The 24,878-nt window shown below is 39.1% G+C and overlaps 1 protein-coding gene across 6 annotated transcripts in view; it reads left to right on the plus strand.

Annotated features, from left to right (window-relative positions):
• The window catches only part of ppp1r13ba (protein phosphatase 1, regulatory subunit 13Ba), a 42,827-nt gene that overhangs the window by 7,900 nt on the left and 10,049 nt on the right, over window positions 1-24,878 (plus strand). For 3 of the 6 annotated variants that reach the window (XM_058398194.1, XM_058398190.1, XM_058398193.1), the window contains exons 2-9: window positions 12,224-12,371; window positions 12,489-12,599; window positions 14,138-14,212; window positions 15,268-15,335; window positions 20,072-20,173; window positions 22,704-22,878; window positions 23,386-23,567; window positions 24,356-24,496. In XM_058398194.1, the coding sequence (XP_058254177.1) occupies window positions 12,224-12,371; window positions 12,489-12,599; window positions 14,138-14,212; window positions 15,268-15,335; window positions 20,072-20,173; window positions 22,704-22,878; window positions 23,386-23,567; window positions 24,356-24,496 (1,002 nt within the window). Of the gene's footprint in view, window positions 1-12,223; window positions 12,372-12,488; window positions 12,600-14,137; window positions 14,213-15,267; window positions 15,336-17,485; window positions 17,855-20,071; window positions 20,174-22,703; window positions 22,879-23,385; window positions 23,568-24,355; window positions 24,497-24,878 lie in introns of those variants that run through there. The other 3 variants (XM_058398191.1, XM_058398195.1, XM_058398196.1) reach the window with 3 other exon arrangements.

Here is a 24,878-nt window from a genome sequence, read left to right on the forward strand (position 1 = left end):
TGTAGTTGTGTAGATGTGTTGTGTAGATGTGTGGATATGTAAATGTGTAGTTGTGTAGATGTGTGAAGATTGTGTATATGTGTAGATGTGTATATGTGTAGTTGTGTAGATGTGTAGTTGTGTAGATGTGTGAAGATTGTGTAGATGTGTAGATGTGTATATGTGTAGTTGTGTAGATGTGTGGATATGTAAATGTGTATATGTGCAGTTGTGTAGATGTGTAGTTGTGTATATGTGCAGTTGTGTATATGTGTAGTTGTGTATGTGTAGTTGTGTAGATGTGTATATGTGCAGTTGTGTATATGTGTAGATGTGTAGTTGTGTAGATGTGTAGTTGTGTAGATGTGTGGATATGTAAATGTGTATATGTGCAGTTGTGTAGATGTGTATATGTGTAGTTGTGTATGTGTAGTTGTGTAGATGTGTATATGTGTATATGTGTAGTTGTGTAGATGTGTAGATGTGTAGTTGTGTAGATGTGTAGTTGTGTAGATGTGTATATGTGTAGATGTGTAGTTGTGTGAAGATTGTGTATATGTGTAGATGTGTAGTTGGGTAGATGTGTAGTTGTGTAGATGTGTAGTTGTGTAGATGTGTGAAGATTGTGTATATGTGTAGATGTGTATATGTGTAGTTGTGTAGATGTGTAGTTGTGTAGATGTGAAGTGTAGTTGTGTAGATGTGTGAAGATTGTGTATATGTGTAGATGTGTATATGTGTAGTTGTGTAGATGTGTGGATATGTAAATGTGTATATGTGCAGTTGTGTAGATGTGTAGTTGTGTATATGTGCAGTTGTGTAGATGTGTAGTTGTGTATATGTGCAGTTGTGTAGATGTGTATATGTGCAGTTGTGTATATGTGTATATGTGCAGTTGTGTATATGTGTAGATGTGTAGTTGTGTAGATGTGTAGTTGTGTAGATGTGTGGATATGTAAATGTGTATATGTGCGGTTGTGTAGATGTGTAGTTGTGTATATGTGCAGTTGTGTAAATGTGTATATGTGCGGTTGTGTAGATGTGTAGTTGTGTAGATGTGTAGTTGTGTAGATGTGTAGTTGTGTATATGTGTAGTTGTGTAGATGTGTAGTTGTGTAGATGTGTAGTTGTGTAGATGTGTGAAGATTGTGTATATGTGTAGACGTGTATATGTGTAGTTGTGTAGATGTGCAGTTGTGTAGATGTGAAGAAGTGTAGTTGTGTAGATGTGTAGTTGTGTAGATGTGTAGATGTGTAGTTGTGTATATGTGTAGTTGTGTATATGTGTAGTTGTGTATGTGTAGTTGTGTAGATGTGTATATGTGCAGTTGTGTATATGTGTAGATGTGTAGTTGTGTAGATGTGTAGTTGTGTAGATGTGTGGATATGTAAATGTGTATATGTGCAGTTGTGTAGATGTGTATATGTGTAGTTGTGTATGTGTAGTTGTGTAGATGTGTATATGTGTATATGTGTAGTTGTGTAGATGTGTAGTTGTGTAGATGTGTAGTTGTGTAGATGTGTATATGTGTAGATGTGTAGTTGTGTGAAGATTGTGTATATGTGTAGATGTGTAGTTGGGTAGATGTGTAGTTGTGTAGATGTGTAGTTGTGTAGATGTGTGAAGATTGTGTATATGTGTAGATGTGTGAAGATTGTGTATATGTGTAGACGTGTATATGTGTAGTTGTGTAGATGTGTAGTTGTGTAGATGTGAAGTGTAGTTGTGTAGATGTGTGAAGATTGTGTATATGTGTAGATGTGTATATGTGTAGTTGTGTAGATGTGTGGATATGTAAATGTGTATATGTGCAGTTGTGTAGATGTGTAGTTGTGTATATGTGCAGTTGTGTAGATGTGTAGTTGTGTATATGTGCAGTTGTGTAGATGTGTATATGTGCAGTTGTGTATATGTGTATATGTGCAGTTGTGTATATGTGTAGATGTGTAGTTGTGTAGATGTGTAGTTGTGTAGATGTGTGGATATGTAAATGTGTATATGTGCGGTTGTGTAGATGTGTAGTTGTGTATATGTGCAGTTGTGTAAATGTGTATATGTGCGGTTGTGTAGATGTGTAGTTGTGTATATGTGTAGTTGTGTATATGTGTAGTTGTGTAGATGTGTAGTTGTGTAGATGTGTAGTTGTGTAGATGTGTAGTTGTGTAGATGTGTGAAGATTGTGTATATGTGTAGACGTGTATATGTGTAGTTGTGTAGATGTGCAGTTGTGTTGATGTGAAGAAGTGTAGTTGTGTAGATGTGTAGTTGTGTAGATGTGTAGTTGTGTAGATGTGTAGATGTGTAGTTGTGTATATGTGTAGTTGTGTAGATGTGTAGTTGTGTATATGTGTATATGTGCAGTTGTGTAGATGTGTAGTTGTGTATATGTGTAGTTGTGTAGATATGTAGTTGTGTAGACGTGAAGAAGTGTAGTTGTGTATATGTGTAGTTGTGTAGATGTGTATATGTGTAGATGTGTAGTTGTGTAGATGTGTAGTTGTGTAGATGTGTATATGTGTAGATGTGTAGTTGTGTGAAGATTGTGTATATGTGTAGATGTGTAGTTGGGTAGATGTGTAGTTGTGTAGATGTGAAGAAGTGTAGTTGTGTAGATGTGTAGTTGTGTAGATGTGTGAAGATTGTGTATATGTGTAGTTGTGTATGTGTATATGTGTAGTTGTGTAGATGTGTGAAGATTGTGTATATGTGTAGACGTGTATATGTGTAGTTGTGTAGATGTGTGAAGATTGTGTAGATGTGTAGATGTGTGAAGATTGTGTATATGTGTAGTTGTGTAGATGTGTGAAGATTGTGTATATGTGTAGATGTGTGAAGATTGTGTATATGTGTAGTTGTGTAGATGTGTGAAGATTGTGTATATGTGTAGACGTGTATATGTGTAGTTGTGTAGATGTGTGAAGATTGTGTAGATGTGTAGTTGTGTAGATGTGTGAAGATTGTGTAGATGTGTAGTTGTGTAGATGTGTAGTTGTGTAGATGTGCAGTTGTGTAGATGTGAAGATGTGTATATGTGCAGTTGTGTAGATGTGTATATGTGTAGTTGTGTATGTGTAGTTGTGTAGATGTGTATATGTGTAGTTGTGTAGATGTGTTGTGTAGATGTGTGGATATGTAAATGTGTAGTTGTGTAGATGTGTGAAGATTGTGTATATGTGTAGATGTGTATATGTGTAGTTGTGTAGATGTGTAGTTGTGTAGATGTGTGAAGATTGTGTAGATGTGTAGATGTGTATATGTGTAGTTGTGTAGATGTGTGGATATGTAAATGTGTATATGTGCAGTTGTGTAGATGTGTAGTTGTGTATATGTGCAGTTGTGTATATGTGTAGTTGTGTATGTGTAGTTGTGTAGATGTGTATATGTGCAGTTGTGTATATGTGTAGATGTGTAGTTGTGTAGATGTGTAGTTGTGTAGATGTGTGGATATGTAAATGTGTATATGTGCAGTTGTGTAGATGTGTATATGTGTAGTTGTGTATGTGTAGTTGTGTAGATGTGTATATGTGTATATGTGTAGTTGTGTAGATGTGTAGATGTGTAGTTGTGTAGATGTGTAGTTGTGTAGATGTGTATATGTGTAGATGTGTAGTTGTGTGAAGATTGTGTATATGTGTAGATGTGTAGTTGGGTAGATGTGTAGTTGTGTAGATGTGTAGTTGTGTAGATGTGTGAAGATTGTGTATATGTGTAGATGTGTATATGTGTAGTTGTGTAGATGTGTAGTTGTGTAGATGTGAAGTGTAGTTGTGTAGATGTGTGAAGATTGTGTATATGTGTAGATGTGTATATGTGTAGTTGTGTAGATGTGTGGATATGTAAATGTGTATATGTGCAGTTGTGTAGATGTGTAGTTGTGTATATGTGCAGTTGTGTAGATGTGTAGTTGTGTATATGTGCAGTTGTGTAGATGTGTATATGTGCAGTTGTGTATATGTGTATATGTGCAGTTGTGTATATGTGTAGATGTGTAGTTGTGTAGATGTGTAGTTGTGTAGATGTGTGGATATGTAAATGTGTATATGTGCGGTTGTGTAGATGTGTAGTTGTGTATATGTGCAGTTGTGTAAATGTGTATATGTGCGGTTGTGTAGATGTGTAGTTGTGTAGATGTGTAGTTGTGTAGATGTGTAGTTGTGTAGATGTGTAGTTGTGTATATGTGTAGTTGTGTAGATGTGTAGTTGTGTAGATGTGTAGTTGTGTAGATGTGTGAAGATTGTGTATATGTGTAGACGTGTATATGTGTAGTTGTGTAGATGTGCAGTTGTGTAGATGTGAAGAAGTGTAGTTGTGTAGATGTGTAGTTGTGTAGATGTGTAGATGTGTAGTTGTGTATATGTGTAGTTGTGTATATGTGTAGTTGTGTATGTGTAGTTGTGTAGATGTGCAGTTGTGCAGTTGTGTAGATGTGTAGATGTGTAGTTGTGTAGATGTGTAGTTGTGTAGATGTGTGGATATGTAAATGTGTATATGTGCAGTTGTGTAGATGTGTATATGTGTAGTTGTGTATGTGTAGTTGTGTAGATGTGTATATGTGTATATGTGTAGTTGTGTAGATGTGTAGTTGTGTAGATGTGTAGTTGTGTAGATGTGTATATGTGTAGATGTGTAGTTGTGTGAAGATTGTGTATATGTGTAGATGTGTAGTTGGGTAGATGTGTAGTTGTGTAGATGTGTAGTTGTGTAGATGTGTGAAGATTGTGTATATGTGTAGATGTGTGAAGATTGTGTATATGTGTAGACGTGTATATGTGTAGTTGTGTAGATGTGTAGTTGTGTAGATGTGAAGTGTAGTTGTGTAGATGTGTGAAGATTGTGTATATGTGTAGATGTGTATATGTGTAGTTGTGTAGATGTGTGGATATGTAAATGTGTATATGTGCAGTTGTGTAGATGTGTAGTTGTGTATATGTGCAGTTGTGTAGATGTGTAGTTGTGTATATGTGCAGTTGTGTAGATGTGTATATGTGCAGTTGTGTATATGTGTATATGTGCAGTTGTGTATATGTGTAGATGTGTAGTTGTGTAGATGTGTAGTTGTGTAGATGTGTGGATATGTAAATGTGTATATGTGCGGTTGTGTAGATGTGTAGTTGTGTATATGTGCAGTTGTGTAAATGTGTATATGTGCGGTTGTGTAGATGTGTAGTTGTGTAGATGTGTAGTTGTGTATATGTGTAGTTGTGTAGATGTGTAGTTGTGTAGATGTGTAGTTGTGTAGATGTGTAGTTGTGTAGATGTGTGAAGATTGTGTATATGTGTAGACGTGTATATGTGTAGTTGTGTAGATGTGCAGTTGTGTTGATGTGAAGAAGTGTAGTTGTGTAGATGTGTAGTTGTGTAGATGTGTAGTTGTGTAGATGTGTAGATGTGTAGTTGTGTATATGTGTAGTTGTGTAGATGTGTAGTTGTGTATATGTGTATATGTGCAGTTGTGTAGATGTGTAGTTGTGTATATGTGTAGTTGTGTAGATATGTAGTTGTGTAGACGTGAAGAAGTGTAGTTGTGTATATGTGTAGATGTGTAGTTGTGTAGATGTGTAGTTGTGCAGTTGTGTAGATGTGTATATATGTAGATGTGTAGTTGTGTAGATGTGTAGTTGTGTAGATGTGTAGTTGTGTAGTTATGTAGATGTGTAGTTGTGTAGATGTGTAGTTGTGTAGATGTGTGAAGATTGTGTATATGTGTAGATGTGTGAAGATTGTGTATATGTGTAGATGTGTGAAGATTGTGTATGTGTGTAGACGTGTATATGTGTAGTTGTGTAGTTGTGTAGATGTGTATATGTGTAGATGTGTATGTGTAGTTGTGTAGATGTGCAGTTGTGTAGATGTGTGAAGATTGTGTATATGTGTAGATGTGTATATGTGTAGTTGTGTAGATGTGTGGATATGTAAATGTGTATATGTGTAGATGTGTATGTGTAGTTGTGTAGTTGTGTAGTTGTGTAGATGTGTATATGTGTAGTTGTGTAGATGTGTATATGTGTAGTTGTGTAGATGTGTAGTTGTATAGATGTGTATATGTGTAGATGTGCAGTTGTGTATATGTGTAGATGTGTAGTTGTGTATATGTGTAGTTGTGTAGATGTGTATATGTGTAGTTGTGTAGATGTGTATATGTGTAGTTGTGTAGATGTGTTGTGTAGATGTGTATATGTGTAGATGTGTAGTTGTGTAGATGTGTAGTTGTGTAGATGTGTATATGTGTAGATGTGTAGTTGTGTAGATGTGTAGTTGTAGTTGTATAGATGTGTATATGTGTAGTTGTGTAGATGTGTTGTGTATATGTGTAGATGTGTAGTTGTGTATATGTGTATATGTGTAGATGTGTAGTTGTGTAGATGTGCAGTTGTGTAGATGTGCAGTTGTGTAGATGTGTATATGTGTAGATGTGTAGTTGTGTAGATGTGTATATGTGTAGATGTGTAGTTGTGTAGATGTGTATATGTGTAGATGTGCAGTTGTGTAGATGTGTATATGTGTAGATGTGTAGATGTGTAGATGTGCAGTTGTGTAGATGTGTATATGTGTAGATGTGTATGTGTAGTTGTGTAGATGTGTATATGTGTAGATGTGTATGTGTAGTTGTGTATATGTGTAGATGTGTAGTTGTGTAGATGTGTATATGTGTAGTTGTGTAGATGTGTAGTTGTATAGATGTGTATATGTGTAGATGTGCAGTTGTGTATATGTGTAGTTGTGTATATGTGTAGTTGTGTATATGTGTAGATGTGTAGATGTGTATATGTGTAGTTGTGTAGATGTGTATGTGTAGTTGTGTAGATGTGTTGTGTAGATGTGTATATGTGTAGATGTGTAGTTGTGTAGATGTGTAGTTGTGTAGATGTGTAGTTGTGTAGATGTGTATATGTGTAGTTGTGTAGATGTGTTGTGTAGATGTGTATATGTGTAGATGTGTAGTTGTGTAGATGTGTATATGTGTAGTTGTGTAGATGTGTATATGTGTAGTTGTGTAGATGTGCAGTTGTGTATATGTGTAGATGTGCAGTTGTGTATATGTGTAGATGTGCAGTTGTGTAGATGTGTATATGTGTAGATGTGTATATGTGTAGATGTGTAGTTGTGTAGATGTGCAGTTGTGTAGATGTGCAGTTGTGTAGATGTGTATATGTGTAGATGTGTAGTTGTGTATGTGTATATGTGTAGTTGTGTAGATGTGCAGTTGTGTAGATGTGTATATGTGTAGATGTGCAGTTGTGTAGATGTGTAGTTGTGTAGATGTGTATATGTGTAGTTGTGTAGATGTGCAGTTGTGTAGATGTGTATATGTGTAGATGTGTAGTTGTGTAGATGTGTATATGTGTAGATGTGCAGTTGTGTAGATGTGTATATGTGTAGATGTGTAGATGTGTATATGTGTAGATGTGTAGATGTGTAGATGTGTAGTTGTGTAGATGTGTAGTTGTGTAGATGTGTATATGTGTAGTTGTGTAGATGTGCAGTTGTGTAGATGTGTATATGTGTAGATGTGTAGTTGTGTAGATGTGTATATGTGTAGATGTGCAGTTGTGTAGATGTGTATATGTGTAGATGTGTAGATGTGTATATGTGTAGATGTGCAGTTGTGTAGATGTGCAGTTGTGTAGATGTGTAGATGTGTAGTTGTGTAGATGTGCAGTTGTGTAGATGTGCAGTTGTGTAGATGTGTAGATGTGTAGATGTGTAGATGTGTAGATGTGTATATGTGTAGTTGTGTAGATGTGTATATGTGTAGATGTGTAGATGTGTAGATGTGTATATGTGTAGATGTGTATATGTGTAGTTGTGTATGTGTAGTTGTGTAGATGTGTATATGTGCAGTTGTGTAGATGTGTAGATGTGTAGTTGTGTAGATGTGTAGTTGTGTAGTTGTGTAGATGTGTGGATATGTAAATGTGTATATGTGCAGTTGTGTAGATGTGTATATGTGTAGTTGTGTATGTGTAGTTGTGTAGATGTGTATATGTGTAGTTGTGTATATGTGTAGTTGTGTAGATGTGTAGTTGTGTAGATGTGTAGTTGTGTAGATGTGTATATGTGTAGATGTGTAGTTGTGTGAAGATTGTGTATATGTGTAGATGTGTAGTTGGGTAGATGTGTAGTTGTGTAGATGTGTAGTTGTGTAGATGTGTGAAGATTGTGTATATGTGTAGATGTGTGAAGATTGTGTATATGTGTAGACGTGTATATGTGTAGTTGTGTAGATGTGTAGTTGTGTAGATGTGAAGTGTAGTTGTGTAGATGTGTGAAGATTGTGTATATGTGTAGATGTGTATATGTGTAGTTGTGTAGATGTGTGGATATGTAAATGTGTATATGTGCAGTTGTGTAGATGTGTAGTTGTGTATATGTGCAGTTGTGTAGATGTGTAGTTGTGTATATGTGCAGTTGTGTAGATGTGTATATGTGCAGTTGTGTATATGTGTATATGTGCAGTTGTGTATATGTGTAGATGTGTAGTTGTGTAGATGTGTAGTTGTGTAGATGTGTGGATATGTAAATGTGTATATGTGCGGTTGTGTAGATGTGTAGTTGTGTATTTGTGCAGTTGTGTAGATGTGTAGTTGTGTAGATGTGTAGTTGTGTATATGTGTAGTTGTGTAGATGTGTAGTTGTGTAGATGTGTAGTTGTGTATATGTGTAGTTGTGTAGATGTGTGAAGATTGTGTATATGTGTAGACGTGTATATGTGTAGTTGTGTAGATGTGCAGTTGTGTAGATGTGAAGAAGTGTAGTTGTGTAGATGTGTAGTTGTGTAGATGTGTAGATGTGTAGTTGTGTATATGTGTAGTTGTGTAGATATGTGTAGTTGTGTATATGTGTATATGTGTAGTTGTGTAGATATGTAGTTGTGTAGACGTGAAGAAGTGTAGTTGTGTATATGTGTAGATGTGTAGTTGTGTAGATGTGTAGTTGTGCAGTTGTGTAGATGTGTATATATGTAGATGTGCAGTTGTGTAGATGTGTATATGTGTAGATGTGTATATGTGTAGATGTGTAGATGTGTAGATGTGTAGTTGTGTAGATGTGTAGATGTGTAGATGTGTAGTTGTGTAGATGTGTATATGTGTAGTTGTGTAGATGTGTATATGTGTAGATGTGTATATGTGTAGTTGTGTAGATGTGTAGATGTGTAGTTGTGTAGATGTGTATATGTGTAGATGTGTAGTTGTGTTGTGTAGATGTGTATATGTGTAGATGTGTATATGTGTAGATGTGTAGTTGTGTTGTGTAGATGTGTATATGTGTAGATGTGTATATGTGTAGATGTGTAGTTGTGTAGATGTGTATATGTGTAGATGTGTAGTTGTGTATATGTGTAGTTGTGTAGATGTGTATATGTGTAGATGTGCAGTTGTGTAGATGTGTAGATGTGTAGTTGTGTAGATGTGTAGTTGTGTAGATGTGTATGTGTAGTTGTGTAGATGTGTTGTGTAGATGTGTAGTTGTGTAGATGTGTATATGTGTAGTTGTGTAGATGTGTAGTTGTGTAGATGTGTATGTGTAGTTGTGTAGATGTGTTGTGTAGATGTGTAGTTGTGTAGATGTGTATATGTGTAGATGTGTAATTGTGTAGATGTGCAGTTGTGTAGTTGTGTAGATGTGTATATGTGTAGATGTGCAGTTGTGTAGATGTGTAGTTGTGTAGATGTGTAGTTGTGTAGATGTGTATATGTGTAGATGTGCAGTTGTGTAGATGTGTAGTTGTGTAGATGTGTATATGTGTAGATGTGTATATGTGTAGATGTGTAGTTGTGTAGATGTGCAGTTGTGTAGTTGTGTAGATGTGTAGATGTGTATATGTGTAGATGTGTATATGTGTAGATGTGTAGTTGTGTAGATGTGTATATGTGTAGATGTGTAGATGTGTAGATGTGTAGTTGTGTAGATGTGTAGATGTGTATATGTGTAGATGTGCAGTTGTGTAGATGTGTAGTTGTGTAGATGTGTATATGTGTAGATGTGCAGTTGTGTAGATGTGTAGTTGTGTAGATGTGTATATGTGTAGATGTGTAGTTGTGTAGATGTGCAGTTGTGTAGTTGTGTAGATGTGTAGATGTGTATATGTGTAGATGTGCAGTTGTGTAGATGTGTAGTTGTGTAGATGTGTATATGTGTAGATGTGCAGTTGTGTAGATGTGTAGTTGTGTAGATGTGTAGATGTGTAGTTGTGTAGATGTGTATATGTGTAGATGTGTATATGTGTAGATGTGTAGTTGTGTAGATGTGCAGTTGTGTAGTTGTGTAGATGTGCAGTTGTGTAGTTGTGTAGATGTGTAGATGTGTATATGTGTAGATGTGCAGTTGTGTAGATGTGTAGTTGTGTAGATGTGTATATGTGTAGATGTGTAGTTGTGTAGATGTGTAGTTGTGTAGATGTGCAGTTGTGTAGATGTAACTGATGTATGCTGGATTGATGTGTTTATGTTTGGGGGACTGAATGTGTTTAAGGACAAAAGTTTGAAAATGGCTGTGAGATTTATTCCAAAGCCTCTCCGGGACTCTGGCTTTATCCCGCAAGCTGCACCCTCTGTGTGTGTGTGTGTGTGTGTGTGTGTGTGTGTGTGTGTATGTGTGTGTGTGTGTGTGTGTGTGAAGCCTTTTTGTGCAGGACCCCAGCAGAGATCTTAAAAAGGGCCTGAGTTGGGGGTTGTTATGTAACTGTGTGTAAATGTAAGATAGTGGTTCTTCACAGTGCCCTGAATCAGCTCTGGGAGTGGAGCTGGTTTAATTCATCAGCTTGTGCTTCATCGTGCGTTCCTCTTCCACTCGCAGTGGGAAAGGAAGAGGCATGATGATATTTCAGTGAAGTTAAAGATCCCTCACTGAATCTGAACCACATTACTGTAGTGTGGTTTATTATCTTTTGTATACAAAGTGCATGTTGAACAGTGTTGTGTAGGCAGCAGCAGCAGAATGTGTGTGAGATGGATTTTCACACTTGGCCTGAACAGTTAGTGATTTTTCAGGAAGGAGGTTTTCACACCAAATAATAGCGCAAATACAATTTGTGATAAATGGGAGACAATAGATGCATCAGTTTCCTCTCCATATCTATCAACCTGCTTCTTGTTCAAACCATCACATGCTTTTCTCTGCTTGTGAGAATCGGTGAAACAGGAAGTCACATGACGTGTTTAACAAATCTCCAGCCTCACTACTCAACTCACTTTCTCATCTAATCACTTTCCTAGAGCTTTGACACTCTTATTGTAAAAGAATGTCAACATCGGACAAGATGGACATATAGCTGTATACACTATAAGAGCAAAAATATGTGCACCCCTGTATGTAGAAAACTCTTATAATCAGCTGATGTTGGATTGTGGCTGTGTTCATTCAGCAACCAGAGCATTATTGAGATCAGATGCTGGGAAGTCGAGGATGATTGAGACAGCTGGATTTGTCAACAAGGGTTCATTACAAAGTGCCAGACAATCTCTTGACTTCATTTTTCTTTTACTGATTTTAAATCATTATACATAAGTAAAATCGAAGTACACTGATCAGGTACAACACTCTGAGCGGTGACGGGTGAAGACAATAAGACTGAGTATCTCCTCATCATGGCCCCTGTTAGTGGGTGGGATATATTAGGCAGTAAGTCAACATTTTGTCCTCAAAGTTGATGTTAGAAGCAGGAAAAATGGACAAGTGTGAGGATTTGAGTGAGTTTGATGAAGGGCCAAATTGTGATGTCTAGATCACTGGATCAGAGCATCTCCAAAACTGCAGCTCTTGTGGGGTGTTCCCGGTCTGCAATGGTCAGTATGCATCAAAAGTGGTCCAAGGAAGGAACAGTGGTGAACCGGAGACAGGGTCATGGGCAGTTAAAGCTCATTGATGCACGTGGGGAGAGAAGGCTGGCCCGTGTGATCCGATCCAACAGACGAGCTACTGTTGCTCAAACTGCTGAAGAAGTTAATGCTAGTTCTGATAGAAAGGGGTCAGAATACACAGTGCAGGACGGGTCAGGGCTGTTTTGGCAGCAAAAGGGGGACCAAGACAATATTGGCAGGTGGTCATAATGTTATGCCTGATTGGTGTATATTTCATCTGATCTGATTCTTCTGGTACAAACGAACTCTGGGTTTCTGTGTTGATAGCAAGCAGGTTTGGATACAAAACCAATGACAGAAACTGAAAATTATAATCAGCAGAATATTATCATATTATCAGGGATTGTGTTCTAATTCTCAGTCCTGTCTTTTCTCCCTCAGATCTTCATCCCCGTGTTTCTGAGCTCCAGCAAGCAGGTTCTCACTAAGGTTCCCATCAGTGCTGAGACACAGTGTAAAGATGTGGTGGAGTTCTGCAGGGAGGCCGGAGAGAGCGGCTGCCGTCTCGTACAGGTCTGCAGAGGAAAAGGTTCGTACTCACACTTTTTCAACAATTAAGACATATTGTATAGACAATATTGTAGCAGATTAGACTGATACTGATTAGATTATGAAAGGTGAAGGTGTCTGATGTTTGTGGCTGCAGAGAAACTGATACCCTCAGATCACCTGATGGTGGACTACCTACAGAAATGGGGTCAGAGGAGGCAGGAGGTGAAGTTTTACCTGCGACACGAGAACGAGCGCAGCAGCAAGGGTGAGTAACAGACACACACACACACACACACCTGCTCTAGATAAACATTACACCCCATGTGGGAAAATTCAATCTGCTTGGCTTTGCACAATCTGTCTGTGTGTGTGTGTGTTACACTTTTGTGCTCTTACCACAGATTCCCTGATTTAATAAGATCCTAAGTAAAGAAACAGATTGGTGTGTGCAGGATGATAAATAGTGTGTGCACTAAGTGTTTGTATTCTGAGAGATTTATAGAGAATAACTCTGGGAAGGGAAGGCGACATTCACACGAGGTTTCTGTGCTCAGAGCTCGTCGTTCATAATAATGCCGATTATTCCGATTCTCTAACAGATATCAGGACAAGTAAAAAACTGAAACTGAAATGTGAAGGTGGTGAGATGCTTAGAAATGTTTAAAATCCAAAAAGACGTTTAACCAGAATCATATTATGAAGCATATGTGAAAAATAAAGTACAGTTTGTAATTAAATACTGTGCTGTAAATATCTCATCGAAACACTATTTTTTAAGATTATTGCAGTCATCATCGATATTTTTTGTCGTCAAATAGCACAAACCTGCTTGTCGAATTCAATAGCTGCTCTTCAGTCGTAGTAAGTTCCACAGTCTCTGTTTCGTAAGTGTATTTCAGGCTCAGGAGAAACACACTACAGGTAGAGTATTTATATTAGTATATTAGTAAATGTAGATGTGTGTGTATATATATATATATATATATATATATATATATATATAAATACACCGACCAGCCATAACACTGTGAGCAGTGATCTCCTCATCAATCATGGCACCTGTTAGTGGGTGGGATATATTAGGCAGCAAGTGAACATTTTGTCCTCAAAGTTGATGTTAGAAGCAGGAAAAATGGACAAGCGTAAGGATTTGAGCGAGTTTGATGAAGGGCCAAATTGTGATGTCTAGACCACTGGATCAGAGCATCTCCAAAACTGCAGCTCTTGTGGGATGTTCCCGATCTGCAGTGGTCAGTGTCTATCAAAAGTGGTCCAAGGAAGGAACAGTGGTGAACCAGAGACAGGGTCATGGCAGCAAAAGGGGGACCAACACAATATTAGACAGGTGGTCATAATGTTATGCCTGATCAGTGTACATATGTATACATTTTCAATTTTATATTTTTATGTGTGTGTGTTATATCTTGTAACTGCCTAAGCTGCTATTTCCCTCATAGGATCAATAAAGTTATCTATCTATCTATCTATCTATCTATCTATCTATCTATCTATCTATCTATCTATCTATCTATCTATCTATCTATCTATCTATCTATCTACGTCACACCCTGTGTAGGAGTAATCTCATGAGGATGTAATAATAGACATTTCTTGGCTTTGACATTTGCTGGATTCTTGTCTGAGTTCAGTGTTTAGACTGCGACTCTGTCCTATTTGGAGAGGAGCCTATTTTCCATCACACATGTGTGTGGCTCTTGAAGTTGCATAACTAATCACATTTGTGTGTGTGTGTGTGTGATTTGTCTTGTCACCGCTGGCCTGACCCATCCCTTTCCACTCGAGGTGGATGTTCGAAGCACGCGCTCGTCACTTCCCCTCATCTCACATGGAAGCTCATTGAGAGAGATGGAACGATAAGTGAGTGAGAGAGAGAGAGAGAGAGAGAGACTGAGACTGAGACTGAGACTCTGTACTCAGGCTGAGTCATGTGATATGATATTGATATTGTGATAAATGAGTCTTAATACACACTGTTACTCAACAAACATGCATTTTATGATGCATAATGTGTACTGTGTGTGTGTGTGTGTGTATGTGTGTGTGTGTGTTTTCATCTCAGTCAAATGTCCAAATGATAAAATGACATAAAAGATTAATGACAATAAAAAACTACAGAAATGATTTCAGATCATACGCTCAGTGTGTTTATTTCTTATTAAAGATGAAAGATTATTTAAAGCTACTTTGGGTAAGAATTGGGAATCTCGCCTTCTCTGGTAGAAATGATGCAGGTAACTTATCATATCATTACTGTACACGTGCTGTATTACTGTCACTAAAGCTAGCTGACTAAAACTAGCTAACTAAAACTTGCTGATGAAAACTAGCTAACTAAAACCAGCTGACTAAACCTAGCTGATTATAACTAGCTAACTAAAACTAACTGATTAAAACTAGCTAACTAAAACTCTCTGACTATGACTGACTAAACCTAGCTAACTAAAACTAGGTGATTAAACTAACTGACTAAACCTAGCTAACTAAAACTAACTGATTAAAACTAGCTAACTAAAACTAGATGATTAAACTAACTGACTAAATCTAGCTAACTAAAACTAACTGATTAAAACTAGCTAACTAAAACTAGTTAACTAAAACTAGATGATTAAACTAACTGACTAAAACTAGCTGATAAAAACTAGCTGACTAAAACGAGCTGATTAATACTAGCTGATTAAAACTAGCTGCCTAGCCAAATCACCAGGTCTTGTAGGAGAATGAAGACTGCTCTCAGTTTCCTGGAGGTTTGGACTGTATTATTGTGAGGTGTACATTTTCCACACATTGTTTTTATTTTTATGTGTTTGATTTTTGATCTAATTCTCTCTCATAATTCATTTTAATTCAGATGATCTCCTGCTCACTTCAGAGTGAACTTAAAGACGAGAATAATTTTATCTTGTGTCCTTTAGGAAGACGGACATCAGAGCAGCTGAGCAGAAGGATGAAGGGGAGGATGGACAGATTCGGTATGAACAGGGTACGTACATACACGCTGCAGCTTCCTGTTGATTCGGACCTTCTGTTTATGTTTTAATGCAAATGACCGTAAAGTCTGTGCTCTATATCATCTGTTCATCTCACCGGTGAGATCTTTAACTAAACTGGCAGTTTGACTGACACTCCAGACGACTAGTCACAATTCTCTTGCTTTCTTCACTGAGTTTCCTTTGGGTTTGGGTTCCTCTGTTTAAACCCCGCATTTCTGCTCTAGTATTGTCTAGACATAAACTTCTCCACCCAGAGCTCTCCAGAATCCATGAGAGGTGCCTCGTGTGTTTTTTCGAGACAGCTGCAGGACATGAAGTGAAGTCTTAAAGTTTATTTGGTGCAGAGTTACTGCTTCATGTTCTGTTGTAGTGAGTGTAAACAGGGAATATGAAGCTATTTGGAAAGTAGCCTATATATATATATATATATATATATGTTAATGTTCAGAGTGTGAGTGTGGTGTTTGGACACGTATGAGTTATGATAGAGGAGCTGCAGGGAGAAAACGTCAGCGATGGAAGCCATAAACACGCTGAGAATAAAAAACCACCTCAGCATGATTACGGCTTTGATTGACTCGGCAGGATGGTAAACGGCTTCCTCCCACCGTCGCCTCCACACGCTGTACAGCTCTCTTATAGATCTGTCTTTATTTTCTCTCCAGGACATAAACCGCCCCGATCGGATCATAAATCACGTCCTGTGGGCCTGCAACGTTTACATACAGGGCACTGTATTTTGTTTGTGTTCATGAGGAGAAAATACAGCTGCTGTTTGGTTCAGTATTGGATATCTGTTGTATGCTGTATCATGCTTTGAAGGTACATGACTCATTAGTCGGCATCTTAACCAAATAACTAGCTAAAGGTAATTATCTGTACTGATTAGTAAAGCATAAACTAGCTACAGGAAGTGTGTTTAATAAGCTAGTAAACTGAACCTCTGAAGAACAGTTCCATATGATGTGTTTGTCTTATTAATGAATTAATGTTTAGGATAATGCTGATTTTGGTAAAAGATTTAAACACAGCCTCTCTCTTTAGTGTTATCCAAAGCCCCGCCACTGAAGGAGTGCTTCCTAAATACTAGCACAAGATGGGAGTCATTTTAATATGTTAAGTTGTCTTAATTTTTCACATAAATGTTACTGCTCATTGAAATTCTTTCTTCACATATCTCATCCTTGGGGGTTAGGATCAGAGCGCGGGGTCAGCCATGATGCAGCGCTCCTGGAGCAGGGTGGGTTGGGGCCCTTGCTCAAGGGCCCAATAATGGCTTCCGGTCAATGATCCAGAGCCTTAACCACTTGAGTTACCACTGCCCCCCTGAAGTTGTTTCTATAGAAACAGCTCACACACAGGGACTTAATTACGTGGATTTATCACATGGTGATATGACGAGTCTCCAGTGTCAGATCTTTGCAAGTATCAGTAAGTATTATGAAATATTCAGGACAGAGGAGTTTACTCTGTAAGCTGCTTTTTGTCTAATAAACTGTGCGAGAAAGAGAATGAAGAGAGACTGGTGACCGTTTATAGCTGATATAACGTAAGCCACAACAGGAACTAACTTCTTCCTTTGAACTATAAAGTAAAATAGATTAATAATTGTAGTAGTCACAAAATTCTGTGTAAAAACTTATTATTTTAGCAACATTTCTTAAATTAAATAGTGAAGTAGAATCAGTCGCTAGGCTAAAAAAAATGAGTTGCATTATCTGTGAGGTTGTGTGTTAATGACTTCTGAAGGTCACTAAGAGAAAGTTTTTGGATAGCTTCAGAAACTGAGCCTTAATTACTTTCTGATTAGAAATGATTAGACAATGAAATTCCAATTAAAGTGATGAGCTGTGGATTTGAAGGAGTTTCCATATTCGATCAGGAAACAGATCTCACACGTGCTGTTTTCCGTGTCCCAGATGTCGAGGGATGTTATGACCCGTTTCCTTGTCGATAAGAGGTGGCGTAATAAAATCCTGCGCTATGTGGAGACTCTTACGCATGTGACTCGATAAAGCTTTGCCTTTAAGTGCGAGACAGCTGTGGCGCTGTGGTGCAGCGTGAGGGGGGTGCTGCAGAGAACAGAGCGTGTGTGTGTGAGAGAGAGAGTAGGAGAGTGTTTGTGTGTGAGAGAGAGAGAGAGAGAGAGGGAGAAGTGCTTGCGGGTCAGATGTGCTCTGAGAAGGAAAAAACTTGCGCAGTGGAAGTGCTGATCTGATAAAGGAGCCATATTTTCACTCCTCATCATAAACAACAGGCCGTGACGTGACAGCGTTAAAGTGTTACTTCAACTCACAGAGATTCTACACTGTACTGCAGGACCTGCGCTCTCTCTCTCTCTCACACACGCACACACACACACACACACGTCTCAAGCGGGATAAGACTCACCTGTGAGGCAGTCAGGATGGAGTGGAAGCACATCGAAGCCGTGCAGGAATTCACAGCTGAAGGACAATGCAGTAAAATCGAGGTGCGATCGTGTCTGATAAGCTGGGACGCTGCCCAGGTAAAAACCCTGCAGGGCTCCTCACTGCTCGCTGTGTGTGTGTGTGTGTGTGAGAGAGAGAGAGAGAGAGAGAGAGAGAGAGGGTCAGGCACTAACCACTGTTACATCTGCATCAGTAGACTGGGACTTCCTCGGGGATGTTGATCTGAAAGACAGTTTTAAATTCAGAGTGTTTCAGAGTTCGGGACGTGGCATCAGATAAATTTGGTGATGGAGTGATGAATGATTTACTTATGAATCACTTCTTCCCTGGATGGATGTCTGGATAGATAGATAGATAGATAGATAGATAGATAGATAGATAGATAGATAGATAGATAGATAGATAGATAGATAGATAGATAGAATCCTGTTATTCTGAATTCAGATCTACTCTGAGGGATGATGAATGGATGGATTGATGGATGGAGGTGGGTAAACAGATGGATAAGGGAAAAGATGATAACTAGTTGTTTAGGTGGGAGGATGGATGGGCAGGTGGCCGAATGGATGGATGTTAGATGGACAGAATGCTATGTGGATGGATATGTGGGCAGACAGAGAGATGGATGGATGGTGCCGAGATGGGGTGGAGGGGTGGATGAATGGTATATGGATGGAGGGGTTTGGGTAGATGAATGGTGCGATGGATGGAATAAATGGAGGGGGAGAGGAGTGTGTGGATGGATAAATGAAAGTGTGGATAAATGAATAGATGGATGGATGGATAGATGGATGGATGCATGAACTGGATGAATTGAGAGATTGATGGATTGATAGATAGATGGATGGATGGATGGATGAAGTGTGGGTGGATTGATAGATGGATGGATTGGTAATAGAAGGTGGGTGCATGAATGGATGCATGGAAATTGCTAGATGGATGAATGGATGGACAGATGAGTGGATAGCAGATGTATGAAAGAGTGTATGGATGTATAGATTATGGATGGAGGACAAATATCCAATGTAGCTTTCAGTCTCTTGGTTATCTTTAGCTTAGTAGTTAGAAAAAGTTTTACTTACTAGTTAACGTTCACTCACTAAGTTAGCTTTCACTGGCAAAGTTAGATTTTTCTCTCTATGTTGGTTTGCACTTGCTAAGCTTTCAGGCACATGGTTAACTTTTACATGTTACTGCACCTTCTACTATCTACAGCAGGTTAGTTAGCATTGATTCAATAGGTTAGCTTCCACTAGCTAGGAAATGTTTTGTTTTCTTGTCGTCTTTCACCTGCTAGGTTAGACTTTACTCTCTAGATTAGCTTGAATTTGGATGAAAAGTTTTTGTTTTGCTAGTTAGCACTCCATAGTTGTTTAGACTTTATTCACTGATTTAGCTTTCAGCTACCAGGTTAGCGTTCACTTTCTTTTAATCTTACTCTGTGTTAGTTACTGTGTGATTGGGGAGGGTGCAGATTTTACCTACCTGAGATTAGCCCCGCCCACTTATATAATATAAAAATAATAATAATAATAAATTAAAAATATTATAAAAATAAATAAATAAATAAAATAATAATAATAATAATAATAATAATAATAATTATTATTATTATTATGTACATTTGGCCAGTGTGTAGTGTTGAATAAAAAGCTTTTTTTAATTAATATATTATAAATAAATATAAATTAGTCACTAGCATCTGTTTAAACGACTCCTTAATGATTTCCACGTTCACTCTGAGACACGGTTAATGCAGTTCCTTTTCTAAAGCCCTGACTCAGATCCGCTGCACGCCATTCCGATTCATCATTTAGTAAACGAGTGTTCAGTGAGGCGTTTCGGAGAATTGGGACGGAGCCAGTGAGTGTTAAATGCGCCAGAGTGACCCATACTGCGGATGTGCAGGACCGCAATTTCACTTCTGATTATGATGAAAGGTGTGTGTGTGTGTGTGTAAGAGAACATGTACACAAGCAGGACTTCCTTTTCCCTCTCTCCAGGCTTTTCCTTGTGACTCTGCAGACTCTCGATGTTTCACACTCACATCTGCACTGCAGCACAGCAGCAGCAGAGACTAACGTGACAGATGCAATGAATATTGTACTGACTTTATTTTTAGGGCACTTAGTAAGTAGCCTCTAGTGTAGGGAACGTCATGTAGAGGTCATTAAACATTACTGATTAAAAAAAAAATTAAGAGTAATTTTGTTTTATGTCCGAATACAAACCTGCTTTTGAATGATGTGTATATTTTGCAACTGAAATGTGTGTGTGTGTGTGTGTGTGGGCAGATGGGGACGCCACATGTGGAGCTGACCCTGTCTGAGCTTCAGGAGATGGCTGTACGTCAGCAGCAGCAGATCGAAGCTCAGCAACAGATGCTCATGGAAAAGGTATGCACCTTTACACTCCTCACTGCTGCTTCTGTCTCATCTGACACACACACACGTCTGAACATCATTCTGCTGTGTGCGTGTGTGTGTTTGTGTGTGTCCGAGACGGTGGTGAGTCCACACTTCCTCACTTACACACTGTTAATGTAATTATTGAATAAAGCTGCATGAATAAGATGAGAACATGTCAGAAATTGAAGTGCTTGGTGGTGTGTGTGTGTGTGTGTGTGTGTGTGTGTTGTAAGAAGCCGTGTTTAACTCAGACAGACATGCACATGTGGGAATTCGGATACGCACACACCCGGACATGTGATACGAGGACGCTGTCTCAGCTGTCTTCAGATCAGGATTCGTCCAGTCAGCTTTGTGGGCAAAATGTTTTTCTAAGAGAGTGGAGAATTCCACAAGGTTTTTGGAAACGTTCCTTTGAAATCCTGACCAACGCTGAGATATTTACTGAAGATCGGTCAGCTGTATGCATGCTGCAAATCTCTCACTGTAACACATCCCAGTCGTGCTGTAAGGGATGTTTGAAGACATTCTGTAGGTCTTCCTCACGCCATTACACCATCCTCACCAGCCCCAACACTGCACAAGTCAGAGCCACAGGTTCATGCTGTTGATATTCAGAGCAAGAGATGTTTCGCTGGTCTTTAGCTGTCCAGTTTCCCAGTGTCTCTTCCCAGTGTAGTGTCTGGTCCCAGTTCCTCACTGACATGAGAGGAACCTGATGTGGATTTCTGAGCTTGTAGCCCCAGCATGTTGTGTTCTAAGATGATTCTTTGCTGTGAGCCATTCAGTCATGATGTCCTGAGGAATTCTCTGGTGCGGGTCTGCAGATGGGAATCTAAGAGAAGCGGTTCTGTTTGTAAACAGAGAGTGTTTTAGAAATCTGAGAGTTTTTCTTTTCTCCTGAACGTCACTCTGACACTGTGTCATGAGTCAAGACTGACGTTAGTGTGTGTGTAAGTGTACACACAGGGTTGAGGTCAGTGTGTGTGTGTGTTTGTGTGTGTCATGCAGGGTTTAGGTCACTGTGTGTGTGTGTGTGTCATGCAGGGTTTAGGTCAGTGTGTGTGTGTGTCATGCAGGGTTTAGGTCACTGTGTGTGTGTGTGTGTGTGTCATGCAGGGTTTAGGTCAGTGTGTGTGTGTGTGTCATGCAGGGTTTAGGTCAGTGTGTGTGTGTGTTTTGAGCTCTGAGTCTCAAACAACAGCAGGAAGGGGACTTGCTCCATGGCCACAGGAAATGACATCAGCACAAAGCTGCAGCTGCCAGGAAATAGCAGAATGAAAAGTGTGTGAATGAAATGTCCTGAAGTTTGAGGAAAGTAGGAGGAGGAGGAGGAAGAGGGAGAGGAGGAGATCATATGAGCTTAGATTCATCGCAGAACTCCAGCAGTCAGTCTCCAGAACGTTCATGGACACCATTTGTTTACGCTTTAAAGAATTTATCGATCACCAGGTAAACAAACACGATTATTTGACATTATATAGATCTATATTAGCCTACATGATGAGTTTTTATAAATTTATATTGTGTAACTTTTTATGTGTAAAACTGTTAATGGAGTAATCTCATAACGCTTAACACCTTACAAATATTTTACAATTATTAATGAGACATGATGAACATAGTAACTGATATTTACCTGAAAAAACAGATCTCCAGCTGCCATGTTTGAGGTTTTTCACTTCAGCTAGCTGCAAATCTCAGGAACTAAAAAGCTGAAATGTCTGATCCATCGTCTCGTGTTCAGGTTTTGATCTCAAACCCAAATGTCTTCAGTTTATAACAAAAAAACCTGGCCTTGCTGTTCCAATACTTTCAGAGGACACCGTAGTTATTTGTTTATGGTGAAAGGTGCCAATACTTTTGGAATTCTGCAGAACACAAAGCTTCACAATGATCCTTTCACTGAAGGATGATGGAGTCTTGTTTGTGAAACGTATTTATTCAAAATTCTATTAGTTTTTTAATACCTACGGAGAAAAATGCCTTGGTTGTGGAGCTGACAGCGAGAGATATCTGGTATTAATGACTGTGTGTGTGTGTGTGTGTGTGTGTGTGTGCTCATTACGAATCCGTATCGCTGCATTAGTGTGCATGTTTAAGTTGCAAGCCGCAGTAGCAACCCCGTGGTAATATAAATGGCTTTGTTCATTTTCTAATGCTTGTGTGTATGTGTGTGTGTGTGTGTGTGTGTGTGTGTGTGTGTCATTGCATTGTGTCAGTTTATTCTAGAGAAGGCTAGTTTGTAGGCTGAGTCAGCAAAAACATTCTCTCGGCTTTATTCTCTTTCTCTCTCTCACACACACACACACACACACACACACCACACACAGTGCCTGTTTTTATCTTTTTTCATTATGTGTATTTTTCATTGAGATTGACAGACAAGTAGGCCACACCCCCTTCACTGGTTTGATCATACATAAAGGCCATGCCTCTTTTAATCAACTGTTATATAACTGTTGTATTGTTTTGATGGAAGGTTCTAGGCTTTGTGTGTGTGTGTGTGTGTGTACAGGAGCAGCGTTTGCGCTATTTGAAGCAGCAGGATCATCATCAGGGCCCGGCTACGCCCGAATCAGAGAAACTACAGAGGTTGAGGGAGAGAGTGGAGAGTCAGGAGGCCAAGCTGAAGAAAATCCGTGCCATGAGGGGGCAGGTGGACTACAGCAAACTGATCAACGGAAACCTGTGTATGATCACGACACGTCATTCTACACAAATAAAAACCTCCCACTCTCTGGGAGCCGCAATCTTGGAATCGCTTTTTTTCCACAGTGCAGTTTGGTATCACTCCGCCCCCTCAGACCACGCTTCCTGAAGTTAGGGGATAAAGCTGTAGGAAAAACCAGGAAGTGATGCTGATGATAATAATTTGTCAATCATCAGAATCACTTCTCATATCAAGCTTTAAGCCACGCCCCCTTCCTGGGTCTAGACTAAGTGCTGAGAAAGAGAAGTGATGTAGTTGTGACTGATTGTTGTGAGAAACCTTCTTAGCAAGGCTGTTTGACATTCTGAACAAATTATGCACTTGCACATTTAGTGCACAATGGTAAATTGGTAGCCATACTCGCTAGCTTAATTAGCTTTGTACAAAAGCAAACACTTTACACAACAAACATGTCCTGCTGATTGATTACATTTAGGTGTAAAACTTTCTGATGTGTGTGTGTGTGTGTTCGTGTGTGTGTGTGTAGCGGCAGAGATCGAGCATGTAAGCAGTTTGTTTCAGGAGAAACAGGTGGAGCTGCAGCAGGCTGTGATGAAGGTGGAGCAGCTCACACAGCAGCTGGAGGAACTGAGAAACAAACGCATTACAGAGTCACAGCCTGTAGGGGGCAGCGCCCTGGAGCTCCACAAACTCTACCAGGAGCTGCAGGTACACACGCGCACACACACACACAGGGGTGTGGCTTCAGTATCTGTCAGATCCAGTGAAGGAGGTGTGGCCTCTGTATTCGATCTTTTATTACTAAGTAAGGAGACGTATCCTCTGTGTCTGTCCATCTCATTGAAGAAGGCGTGGCCTCAGTGTTTGTTCATCTCAGAAAAGAAGGTGTGGCCTCAGTGATTGTTCATCCCAGAAAAGGAGCCATGGCCTCACTGATTGTTTATCTCAGAGAAGGAGGCGTGGCCTCAGTGTCTGTCCATCTCATTGAAGGAGGCATGGCCTCAATTTTGGTTAATCTCAGAAAAGGAGGCGTGGCCTAAGTGATTGTTCATCTCAGAGAGGGAGGCATGGCCTCTGTGTCTGCTAAACACATTGAAGAGGCGTGGCCTCTGTCAGGTTGTGTGAAGAGGCATGTCTTCTGCATCTGTCAGAGCAAGAAAAAGGGGTGTGGCTTCATTTTTTTTTCAATCCTAGCTTAGGATGTATGGCCTCAGTGTCTTCTAGTCCCAGTAGAGTGGGTGTGGCCACTGTACATGTCAGACACCTCTCTCTTTCAGCAAAGCTAATACAGTTTTTTTTTTAATGAAATAATCTTATTCGTCTAAATAAAGGTGAATTAAAATCGAGTTATTAAATATGAAATACAAAATTAACCAGTTTCAGTCAGACAGAAGCACAGTGTTTTCAGTGACTGTGTGTGTTTAAACTCTTGAATCCACAGCACATTGACTGGTGTGTGTGTGTGTGTGTGTGTGTGTGTGTATTTGGCCCCTCAGATGAGGAACAAGCTGAATCAGGAGCAGAACACTAAACTCCAGCAGCACAAAGACATGCTGAACAAACGCAACCTGGAGGTGAGCATGATGGACCGACGCATCGAGGAGCTGAGAGAGCGCCTCCACAGGAAGAAAGCTGAGGTGTGTGTTTCAGTGTGTAAAAACCTAACAGACACTCTGTCTCATCTTCATCTGTCAGGAAGCCCTTTAGCTCTGATCTGACTTTTAAATCACCGTCCCTGACTCAGTGCTGGACCGCAACCATGACAATAATCCTAAACAATGATTTGTGATTGGAGTTCTTTGATAAAAAAATAACTTTTAAAAATAATTTTGCATCATCACACCACATCACTCATTATTTTACTATAACAGCACAACACACACACACACACACACACAGTTTTATTGCTTACACAGTTATTATGGATCCAAATGGAAATCAAATTCACTGTTATATTATTAAACACACACACACAGATGGAGAGGAGCAGCTGTCATGTTCAGGGTGTGTCGTTACTTA

The sequence above is a fragment of the Hemibagrus wyckioides genome, linkage group LG09 (genome assembly GCF_019097595.1).
Source record: "Hemibagrus wyckioides isolate EC202008001 linkage group LG09, SWU_Hwy_1.0, whole genome shotgun sequence".
Lineage (NCBI taxonomy): Eukaryota > Metazoa > Chordata > Actinopteri > Siluriformes > Bagridae > Hemibagrus > Hemibagrus wyckioides.